The 12,439-nt window shown below is 44.3% G+C and overlaps 1 protein-coding gene across 1 annotated transcript; it reads left to right on the top strand.

The window, feature by feature from the left end:
• The first annotated feature begins 137 nt into the window (after nucleotides 1-137).
• On the top strand, nucleotides 138-2,785 carry LOC124682169. The gene is made up of 3 exons (XM_047216910.1): nucleotides 138-286; nucleotides 1,111-1,190; nucleotides 2,432-2,785. Exons 1-3 carry the CDS (start codon nucleotides 173-175, stop codon nucleotides 2,502-2,504), a joined length of 267 nt encoding a protein of 88 aa, XP_047072866.1. The 5' UTR covers nucleotides 138-172; the 3' UTR covers nucleotides 2,505-2,785.
• The last annotated feature ends 9,654 nt before the right edge of the window (nucleotides 2,786-12,439 follow it).

Raw genomic sequence — 12,439 nt, 5'->3', positions numbered from 1 at the left:
TCGTGTCGATCTTGGGATCTCTCGTCTCCGGGGAGGAGGTGTGGTTGCTAGGTGAGTCTGCCTCCGCTGATCTATTCGTCGATGGTTCGAGGATTCATGGCTGGACGGGATTTGAGCCGCCATTTTGAATTGGACAGGGAGAAGCGGCGGTGGTAGTAGGAGGAGGAGGAGGATGAGCGAGGAGAGGCCGGTGCCGAGGCGGGAGAGCCCGTGGGGCTTGCCGGAGGGAGACAAGCGGCAGCCCAAGGCGCACCGCTGCAACGACCGCGTCGAGGATGTCGTCCAGGTACCCCTCACTGGGCACTTGCCCTCTTCCTCTGATTTGTAGCAACTGCTAGGAAATCTCAGGTGTAACTTCCAAATGTCATGTACGGTTACATGATATTCGGAAAATCGCTGGTGCAACAGCTAAATTGCTCCCTAAACACCAGTTGCAATTAGGCACTTGATGGGTTTTAGGCTAGTTTTAGTTCATGTGTTGTACTAAGCTCTATGGCTTGTTTGGTTGTCTGCTAGTACCAATTTGATGTTTACGGCGATCGGTGCATCGGTCTGGCATCAAATTGTGTCAGTGGTTAATTTGTTGTCATAAACCGAAACTCTTTCTATGTGTTTCAGCAATGGTAAGCCTTAGGGTCACTGTGTGTCCTGCTATACATATCGTACAACGATACAATAACTTGTAGCCAGGATGATTCCTATCCTACATGTGCTGCGGTTACTGCTTCCAAGCTATTGATGGTTCGATCCGCAAAACACTATTACAAATGACCAATGGACTAATCTGAAACTGGTAGTTACTGATCTGTCCAGTTTGGGAGTACCATGAAATAAAATGCTTCCGGTTCTAAACAAGTCGAGCGTTATAAAAAAACAAAGTATAAGATAAATTAGCCATTGGTTGGACTATGTTCTGATTTAGCTAAGGCTAAGCCGGTTGCAGTTCAAAATCTCACCCCTATCTAGAATTTCATGTAATTATTATTGGCCACTGCCCGCAACCAGTTGTGTGTTTTCCAACAAATGTCCGACATCGGCCTGTGTTTCATCGTTCGAACGGACATGGTTATGCTGAACATGGTTTTGTTTTGTTTAATTACTTTTTTGCAGGCTGCCTTTGAAGGGAATCCGTTCAAGACAGTCCCGGGTCCATTCAAGGTCTTTTGGCAATGCATGCGCTCAAAACCTGGGTATCCGCTGCTTCTCATGATTTTATTTTTAATGCTTTTGGTGGTATCATGCATCATCACTGATGATAATTCAAAATATGTTTTTGGGTTGTCCTCATCAATTTAATTTATGGAATGAGCAGTATCTTAAAATCTGATTGATGGAAATAGCAACTAGTTAGTACTTTTCATTTGTGAATATGCTCATGTTAATCTTGAATTTTTATTGTTTGCTGCTTGCTCTTTTAGCAACTGAAATCCCTGTTCATTACTCCCTTTGTTCCATATTAGTTGTCGCTGATTTAGTACAAAAGCATGCTCATTAAACAGTAAGGATAATATCTGCAACATAAAAGGTAAATTTACTGGCTTAGAAATTGTTTATCTGCACAAAGTATAGTAGTAGTCCTTTCGCAACATGGATTTGCCTAAGCTAAACGTGTACTCAATGAAATAGTTTATGTTGTTATTTCATGTTCTTGTTTATGTAAAAGTGGAAATGTGAGTTGGTATGGCGAGGTTCATCTGCATTTCACCTTCTTTTTCTCATCTTGCTAAAAATTAACAAAAATACTAAGCAAAACACAATGAACTCCCCAACAAACTAACCTAATATGGAGCTGGAATATGGTCTGGGTGGAACTCACATAAACGCAGTGGCGTAGTTGAATTGTTGAGAGTTTTGTGTTGAGTCAGTAACAATGGCTTAACATGATTTTTTTCTTTATCCTTAGCAAAGCTATACCAGTAAGCTATATATTCTCCATGTTATTGCAAATCCCTGAAATTTTTGCATTGCCTTCCTGCCTTCCATTATGTTTGGAGTCTTTTTAAGAACGTAATTGGTTGGTTGGTTTGGTGACATGAATGGTGCAAGCTATTTAGACAATATTTCAGTCCGACTTGTTCCTATGGGCCAAAGCCAAGGGCGCTGGTGTCACTCTGCTGGAACCATCCAGTTCAAACAGACCAGGACTTGAAGCAGGCATGCAATCATTTCTTCACCAAATTGAACAAAAGAATGTACTTCTTGCTGACATGTTAGTCCAAAAGGCTTAAGTGCTTCAAGAAGCTGTTGTACTTAGAATGCAACTGTGTGCTATAAAATTTTGATGTTGAATTTACTCTTGCGGAGCTAGCTATTATCAACTATTGTTTCCTCTGCACATGCATTTCAACCTTGCAATGAGTGTTGAGACCAAGAATGTTGTCTTATTACTATTGCATCATAAAGTTGCTCATGTATAAACTGTGACTTGCAGGGAGGAACCAACTGAACCTTTTACTTACCTGCAACTGGATCCTCCAAAAAGGGTGGAAGCCAAGCTAGAGTAAACAGCACCTTGATCCTTCTCAAGCATGTGAGGTTTGGTTTCATAGCGAAATGTGCCAACGCCTTTGATAGATCACTTAGTCTCAGAGTTCATGTTGAACACGGTGTCTTATGTTTGGATATATTTATTTATTCATCAATAATAATACCACAAACGTGATGCAGAAAAAACGCCCTGCTAGGCGATTTGTGTTTGTTTGAATTGTGTTCGAAATGGGCTTTGTACTTTCATCTTGGTTGTATGAAGCACAGTCACGCATGGTGTTGTATATGATTTCATGGATTTTTGTACTAGTATACTTTCGAATTATGTGTTCTTCAAGCAAAGGCTTTCCATGTAGTTCTGCACATCTTCTTGTCCTGATGTGTCCCAGTCCTACCAAAAGATTATACCAGTCTCATCAACTACGGTTGTCAATCTAGCTCGATAGGCTGAGAAATTGAAGAATATGTGTTAGAACTACAAAGTGGCTAGCGATTAGAGGGAAGGAGTTGCATAAGTGAGAAGGGCAAGTAAAGGGTAGGCAAATAAAGGAGGGTAGTTGGGTTAAAACTACAAATGTAGCTTGGGCTACATGTAGGCCACTATTTTGAAAAAATTGAAAATGATATCTTAGAGTTCTAAAAAATCCGAAAAAAAATCAAGATGTTGATACTGATGTATTCTAACAACATGCAAAATACTAACTCCAAACACCAAGTATTGGTGGTCACACAAAAATGACAAAATCTGATAAGTTTTGGGTTTTCGAAGTTTGCACTGTTCACCACTTCAGATTTCCATATTTGTTATTTTTGCACTGGCTAGAATGTAACGTATTTTTAGCTGAAATTTTGCACGATTATAGAATACATCATTACCTAGATCTAAAAAAATCTGCCGGATTTTTTTTAAAAAAAACTTTAAAATACTTTTTTCAAATTTTTCAGAAAACAAGCTACATGCATGTATCTCGGTCTACAAAACGCCACACTCGGTAGTTGGGTAAATTTATATTTCAGGCATAGAAGACCCTAAAGCGATCAAATATTTGATGTGGGTAAACCTGATGTGTTGTGAAGCAATAGTGACATAATGGTACACGATCAAAAGCTCCACTTAAGTAAAGTCTAACAATTTATCAGATCGTTGTGTGCTTGTTTATAAAAAAATATACAGAAGTAATCTCATCCCATAGAAGGTGTCGATGACATGAGACTAAAGTGCGCATGAACATACATGACTACCTAACTGGCTGCTGCACTTGGGTCTTAGCGGGTGCGAAGCGTTTGGGTGATTTAATGTCGGGAGAGTAATTCATGTTTTCTTTAAACTTGTATCGGCTCTGTAAGCTTGTCAAACTTGTTAAACTTCTCCTTAATTAATAGATTGGGGCAAAGCTTTTTCACCCGTTTCGAAAAAAAGAACTGGCCGCTGCACTCACAGGCTAGCTAATCTCTTGGTAGCAACAGTCAGGCATTGACAGAAACTCTCCACAGTGCTCCCTGATTAATATTCTTTTGGGTTGTCCATAACAATTTAATAAATTGACTAAGCAGTATCGAAAAATATGAGTGAGAAACATATTAACTAGTGATTTCTGTAAATGATCAATTGCTCATGTTAAACAGTCTGATTAATGACTTAATGCTCATTCTCTGTTGCTTGCTCTTACAGGACCTGAAGTCTTTTAGGCTAGTTGCTACAAAAGCATGTTCATAAAAAAGTAACCTCTGCAGCATAAAAAGGTTTACAGGCTAAGAAATTTCTCGTAAATCGCTTGTCTGCATGTAGCAGTTCCCTTGGCAGCATATTATATGAACTGTTTTACATGGGCAGTTTTATATATTTTTTATTTTTATTGCAGAAGTCTTTTTTTCAACAGGGGAAAATCTAATCTGAGATTATTTGCGAAGTCTTCTTTCGTCTTCAATAGATAGATGGAGCTGGTCCAGTGGAGTTCATCTATGACTCTCATCTTTTTCTATTTTGATAGAAAAATCTCTAATTAAATTGAAAAATTAACTTATTAAAACACAATGGACTCCTTTACAAGCTAATCTAACTAGTTTCTAGAAAATGTCTTAGAAATATGGAGCATGACATGGAGCTGCAATGCAATCTTGGCAAAACATGGATAAACGTGGCTGTGTAGTGCAAGTATGTAATGTGTTGCAACTTGCAACGGCTTAACATGGAAGTCTTTTTTATCCATTGGAAAGCTACAGCCAGTAAGCAACGTATTCTCCATTTAATTGTAAATCTTGAAATTAATGAGGTCCCAGCCTGCCTTCCTCTGCTCGTTGTGCCATAACGTATGTTTCACATCTATTAGAGAGATAGTTTGGTTGGTGGGTTGGGTAGTATGGATGTGAGCTTCTTGGACATTATCTACTCTTTTTTGAACAATTAAGTGCAGCGAATGTAGATCACTATAATCATGTCAGCTAGTTTTGGGTCTTGGGACTTAAGAACATTACTGAATGACTTCTGAAGCAGAGTTACTTCTGGTTTTGCATATGTGTTAATTCATGGAATAGTGAATTAAACATTCTTGAACTGCTCTGTGGTCATAACTTTTTCCAATTTCCTCTTATTTTCCTTTCTATCTGTCTGCCCATTTCGCAAGAGTAGTGCACACAATTTCTGTCTTGTTTTACATGAGTAAAGCCTAGGAACTAACTGGACTGAATATAGTGTCTACATCTTGACAAAATGTCTGATTAACTGCAGAGAATGCATATGAAATTGTGATGATTGAGCTCCTTTTGTGAAATCGATATATTCCAGAACATGCTGATTAGGGTAGCTTCCGAAGTCTCTTTTTCTTTGTCTCAAATATCCGGTAGCTTACAAAGTTGAAAGAAGACAGCTATTCATCAAAGCGGTGGTGTCATACAGCTAGAAACATTTGCGGGAAGAATCACCGCAAATGATATAGGGCGTTAGTCTTATGAGAGGCTTCTTTTCATCAAAATGTCCAGTATAATTCAGTCGAAACGGTGATTCATATAGATTATGGCGGGTATCATTAGCAGCGAGGAATATCACTGAGCTACACTGAGACCAGGTGTGCAATTTATGTGTGTAAGACCTCTACTGACAAGAACCCGCATACACTTCTGTTCTCCAAGCTAAGGCTGCACTTTTCTTTTCTCAGATCTGCTTGTCCTGATGCCTACCAGGCATTACTAATGGATATGCTTATGAGCCATCGAAAGATAAGGCTAGTCACATCATCTTGGTTGTCAATCAAGCTAGGCTCAGTAACTGAAGTATTCGTGTAAGGGCTACCAAGTGGTAAGAGATCGGAGCGAAGGAAAGAAAGGGAGTACTTGCATAAATAAGAAGAGCTAGTAGAGGGTAGACAAATAATAAAGAGGGATAGTTAATTCATTCTTTAAGCATGAGATCCTAAAAGCAATTAAAAATTATGTGGGCAAAATTATATTAGCCCTTGCTCACCTCCCATGACTACGCTGAATGATTTCCAAAGCAGGGTTACTTGCTGTTTTATCGTCACAGAGTTTATGGACGCGTCCCTGCTTGCTTGGCTAAGGTACCTGCAGCAGTTGGAGACCTACTCAGCCCGTCAGTCCGTCACCATTCACTCCGATTGTACCCTCACGCAGTCACGCTCATTGGCCCGAAACCGGGTAGCAAACCATCAAATGCGAGTTGAACCTGCAAGAATTTTCTCAGGTGTTAGCACGGACATGGAGTGGTAAACAGCAAAGGCTCCGACATGCAAGACCGGAGGTATATCAAGGTTCTCCCTACCTAAAGCGCATCAACAAGGATGGCCGTCGTGGCCACGACTTGGGTCTTTGAATACGCTTGAGTGTGCTCTTCTCCGGCGGCGCTCCAACGTTTAGAGCGTGCAATCTAGGTACCTCTGACCTCTGAATCGATGGTCACAAGTGCTCTTCTGTTCTCCAAGAAAAATACCCTACATGATCCTTCCACATCTGCTTGTCCCGGTGCCTTCCAATCCTAATAAATACCCCTAGAGGTCTTGGTTCATCTGTCACACCATCTTGGTTCTTTCCAATAGAGCTACGCTCGATGAGCTGATCAACTGAAGTATCTGTCTTCGAACTATTACGTGGTTAGATATTGCGGGAAGGAGAGGCATGAGCATTTCCACAAATAAGAGGGGGAAGTAAGTAGTGGGTAGACATATAAATAAGGAAAATTAATGCATATGACAAGCATAATAAGACCCTAAAGCGAGTAAACAATTTGTGGGAATTGTTCTGGGCCTTCGAGGTTCGAACCATTGCTCATCTCCCACCCGATGGTCTCCAAAGCTGAGCTGCTTGTGAGTACGGGTCCTATTTTGTTTCCTTGTTATTTTTTTATGTTTGATTACAAAAATAATTAACTAAACGCTCTCAACGTAAATCCCAGGGCGGCGCTAGGGGAGAAACACTAGCCTCCTCCAAACCTCCGTCCCCACGGCGTATCCCCCGCCACCGCTGCCACCGGCGTTCTTCCGCGGTGGCGGCGGCCCGACGCCAAAGATGCCAAAGACGCCTAGGCTGGAGGCTTACTACTGATCTTGGTGGTAACTAGGGAGGTGTGTTGTGCGAGCACGTTATCCATGCGGGGGTGGAAACCCTCCCCACGGTTGGCATCATCCTCGACGTGGTCCATAGGTGGTCAACGGCACGCAGAGGGCCGGGTTCGTGAGGGACCATTGGAGTCTCTTCGGTGTTTTTGCGAGTGTGTGCGCCTCAGCAGTGCAACATTGCATGGATCCAGATGGCTAGAGTTGGGAAGGCTGCTGGTGAAACAAAAGCTTCGACTCTGGTCATGGTAGGTGATGCGCTGTCTACACGTCATTACCTTGTTGAGGCATCGTCATCGCATGCATCCCCTGCTCGCTCAGGATAGGTACTCCGGGGGAAACCCTAGATCTGGAGCTCTCAGATGGGATGATGGCTGCGTGCAACACCTTTCTCACTCTTTTGGGAATCTGTTTGGAGCAGGTGCTGGCTCAACGGGTTCCAAGGTAAATCGGCGTGATTTCTTCCACGTAGATAATAGTGAGTCTCGCCGGTGTGGTGTGCGGTGACCCATTATAAAATTGCATGTTTTAGTACACTAGGTATTTACATAATACCAATGAAACACCGTTTCACCAGTATTAGACCCCTCAAAGTGGTACAACAGAAACATTGCGGGTCCGAGCTATGACTTTAGAATTACAACTCCGACTCTTTACAAAATATGTTTACACCCTCCTAGATACAATGAGGTAAGACTGAAAATACAAATCCATAACAAACAACTTGTAAACTAAACTATTAAGTAGAGCTACCTATAATGGTAATTTGCTTGCTAATGATGCTATAGAAGCACCCTAACTATATGGGATGTATGAATAGGGAATTTTTCCCTTTTGTTACTCGTCTATGTTTTCACTACGATTGGCATAGAAGTTGACTTCTTTGACTCTCCTGAATAATTTATGCCTCTTTTAATCATCTCCTCCATCTTCGAGTTTCATGGGAGATTCTCCTTCGGCGGCCTTACAATCTAGAAGGACTATAAGTGTAGTATGAATACAACATACTCAACAAGTTTAATAGGAGATGTTTTTTATGAACGATCTATATCATTGGACCAAGGGCTGTTCGACAATCAATTTTTTGTAAACATTTTTTAAAAATGTTGCTTTTATTGTGAAAATGATGTCCATGAGCCTTCATATGTTGACTAGAACTTCTAGAGCTCCTTCCGTATCGCGTCTGCAGTTCTTTTCTAGATCAGGGAGTGACAAGCCAGAATTACTACACTATGCAGACATGCTTTACTTTTTCAACAAGTGATCCTTAACATTATTGCACATGCGAGTCATGAGTTCATCCACACTTCCTTCGTAAGGGGCCCAGTATAAAGAGAAAAGCTAATCACTGCCCTTCTCCATGACCCTGCGTACCAACCCTTATGTAAAGCCGGTTCAGACCAGATCGCCTACCACATAGGGTGCATGACACTCAACCAGATATGACAATCCATCAGACACTAAGATCATGGACCACTCATTCCATGAGATGGGGAGTTGCAGTGTCTCCCAAGTCATTGGTTCCCCGTGGGATACATATCTAGGCCTTGTCATCCGTTGTTATACGAAACGAAGAAGATCTAGCTGGCTTCCCCAAAGCCATAGTCGACCTTAAGGTTAAGGTGTAATATATAACAGGATTTGTTTTAATCCTAGGTGAACAGGTACACTGGAACCTACATCATCAACAATAATACATTGGTTCCGATTCCCACCACTCAATGCAAGTCAATTCATAATATAGAAACTACTTTTCTTTTATGTAGATTATAATAAAAATGAATCATTTCGCAAGTAATTTGATGAAAGACACTCCAATGAAATGTACCATCATTCAATTTACCATTTTGACTGCAAGATTATGCAACTAATAGCTTTTAGACGTGATATATCTCCAAAGTTCGAAAATAGTAGCACCATTTCACGAAAAAAATCTAAAAATAGCAGCATCGTCCAGTAAGGATAATGTTTACAGAATTGGGAATATATGCTATTATGCATAATATCTGATATGCAGTCGTTCTAACCCAGGTGATTTGGTATTGCTGCGTTGTGGTGATTTAGTTGTGATGTCTTGCACTTTTAATTTGTTTCACACTATATATTTAATAGGATTTTGGGTTAACATGGAAACATGTTATAAGTTGAAGAGTAAAGCATAATAACATAATAAAAAAAAGAGGTTTATAGCTTGGCAACCATGTTAGCATATAAAGAGCACTTATATTGGTAGATGAGCATTGGTGTAGACTTGACGCATCGCCTCCGCAAGAGTATCCAATGCTGGTAGGTCCTTAGACCTTAAGAGGGCCACCAGAGCTGCATAAAGCCATAAACATCACAATTTTAAAGACAAAATCAGTAGGTTGGCGCGGAAATTTAGCCCTCAATGGTAAACTTATTACGTATTGTTAAAATAGCCCACGTCTGGGCTAAGAAAAGGAACCAAATAAGCGGCCTCTGCTTTGCATTCAACGCTTGAATGATCTCGAAAACAATCCCAAAGAGGCTGGGTTTCATTGAACCTGCAACACCTCCCTAAGGACACTCCACAGAAACTTCGCCAAGACACATGTAAGAAACATATAATTCACATTTTTCAAACTACCACAGAGATCATGTGCTGCCACTGGCTAAACATCCACTTATTTAACGTATACCTTTCATGGTGCATGATACATAGAGATCATGTGCTGCCACTGACTACTGGGCACCACTAGCACATGACACACATCAAAGTTTTGCGACTGTTATGTACACGGCGAGTCTCCTTCGCATGTGATTTTTTTAGAGTACGCATGACTAGCTAATTAATAACAGACAAGAAGTGGATTAGAGAAAATGATGATAAATTTTCAAAAACCCAGATATATCAGGGTTTATCTCCCATTCCCTCTCCCACAAGAAAGGGAGGAGCCGATGAGCCCATTTCCACAACAGACAAGCCCGCGGGTTCTCCTCTCTGTCGGCTGCTCTAGCAGCGGAGGTGGGGGGGGGGGGACATTAGTCTCTGACTTGTCCATAGGAAAGGGGTAGGCCTACATGGCGGTGGTGCTCTGATGGTTTTTCGTGGGCGAGTTGGTCGACGTCGACTCCAGCCATCTTGACAAGCTCCTTTGGCGTAATCGAGCAATAGTAGATTCCTACCGCTCTACTTGGGTGGTAAGGTTAAGGTTCCCTCGTCCAGCATGGACAGGTATGGACAACTTGTTGAAATGGAGAATAGTGCAAGTCATGAGCATGCGAGGTTTGGTATGTTAGAGGATATAATTGAAGTTTGGGTAGGATCGGCTCCTAAGGCATTGCTGAGTCGTATCCTTCGGAATTGTAATGATGCTATTCCTTGATTAATACAATACGTTTACCTCGCAAAAAAAAACATGGATTGGGCGACCGTATGCTTGGCGCAAGGTGCATGGGAAACTGTTTAAGTGCGATGATGCACAACTTGTCCACGCTGATAGAGGTCTCCGATGTTCTCCCTAGCTAAAGCGCAGCAACAACAAAGCTAGATGGGCCCCGTGGCCAGAACTAAAATCTTTGAAATTGCGCCAACTCGATGATGCGCATCTTTTCCAGGGTTTGAGGGAAGCCCATGCTTCTCTCTGGGAGCGCTCCAATGTTGTTTGGACCGTGCGGTTCTGATACGTCAGACCTCTGCAAATATCCTGCCACGTGCCCTTTTGTTCTCCAAGCAAAGCAAGCTATTGCAACTTCACACATCTTCTTTTGCTGGTGCCTCCAAATCCGAATAAATAGATGTGGCAGCAACTAGCAAAAGATACCACCAGTCTCACCATACTTGGTTATCAATCAAGCTACGCTCGATGAGCTGAGCAACTGAAGTATCTAAGTTTGAATTACCACGTGTTCGGATATTGCGGGAAGGGGGACTTGCATAAATAAGAAGGGGAAGTCAGGGCATCTCCAAGGTAACGATCCAAATCGGACACGGTTGGGTCATTCGGTTAGGGTCGTTTGGGTTGCCACGCGGACAGACGGACAGCGTCCCGGATCCACGTCTCTGTTTGGGTCGCACGCTGACTCCAACACGCAGGCTCAATGCAAAACAAAAATACCACAGAAACAAAAACAAATAAATTTAAACTAAAGTTCGTTAAACTTAGCCCTATTTTGAGCAAATTTTACACAGAAGAAAGCCCTATGGGCTTTAACTAAAAAACAGTGGAAACCCTAGGCTAGGGTTTGGAACGCAGTGGCCGCTGGCGCGCCACCTACTCCCAGTAGTACTCGTCGTCGTCGCTGTCGATGAGGACGACGTCCCCCGACGGCGACGCGTTGTTCCGGCTGGATACGCCGGAGGGCACCGAGGACTCCGGCCAGGGCGATCTCTGCTCCTTCTACCGCTGCTCCGTCGCAGAGGCCTCAAGCTCCGCCTCGTGTTTGAGGTGGAGTAGGCGCTCCTCCTCCTCCCGGAGCGCGGCCTGGCGCGTGGCCTCCTCCTACCAACGCGCCATGGCGAGGAACGCCCACACGTCGGCATCCTCCTTGGCCTTCCTGGCCTCCTCCTCCAACGCGGAGGCGCGCAACACCTCGGCGAGGTGTGGCCATTTAGCCAGCCCCTCGAGGTCATTGACGTCGCGGGACGCCGTGGGCGCGGCCCACATCTCGGGGTCGTCGTCCTCCTCGGGCTGGGCCTGTGGCGGTGGCGCTCACACTGCCCGCGGCAGCGTTGTCGCGGCCTCGTCGATGTAGAGGCAGCCGGGGCGGCGGCCTGCCCTCCTCGCCGGCGTGCACGGCTACGCGCGAGGCCTCGCCGTCACAGAGGTGAAGCAGGTGCGCCGTCACGGAGCGTGCTCCACCTCGAACCACAAGTCGCAGTAGGGACTCTTGTCACTGTAGGTGAGGTCCTCCCGGAGGTCCGCCGGCAGCAGCGCGCACCGCCGCTGGATCTCCGCCAGGAGGGCGCGGCCGATGGCCGGGATCGGCGGCACCGGAACCCGATCTTGGCTCAGGTGCCAGCGGGGTGGGAGGTGAACGTCGCCCCATGACATTGGGGCGCCAGCCTCCCAGAAGATCCGCGCCACCATGCCGGTGACGTAGATCCGCTCGCGCATCGGCGTCAGCGGCCCCAAGTCGAAAGGCGCCGCCGCGGCTCGCCGGCTGGTGCCGGCCTTGTGGTTGTTCGCGCTAGGCTCGAACTCGCGCTTCGGGGCCATGGCGGCGAGATCGAGCGTGCGTGCGGAGTGGAGTGGGAGTGGGGACTGGATAGGGACAGTACCCCTCCCAATCCACATTCAACAGGACTCCCGTCCACCAACAGGTGGGCTTGGGAGGCGAGCAGGCGGACGCGGGAGTACGCCCGCGTGGTATCCGCGGCCATGCAAACCCGGCCTAGATTTGGGCCAGGTTTGGGTCGTCCCGGA

The sequence above is a fragment of the Lolium rigidum genome, unplaced genomic scaffold (assembly GCF_022539505.1).
Source record: "Lolium rigidum isolate FL_2022 unplaced genomic scaffold, APGP_CSIRO_Lrig_0.1 contig_69734_1, whole genome shotgun sequence".
Lineage (NCBI taxonomy): Eukaryota > Viridiplantae > Streptophyta > Magnoliopsida > Poales > Poaceae > Lolium > Lolium rigidum.
This window is presented reverse-complemented; position numbering and strand designations above follow the sequence as displayed.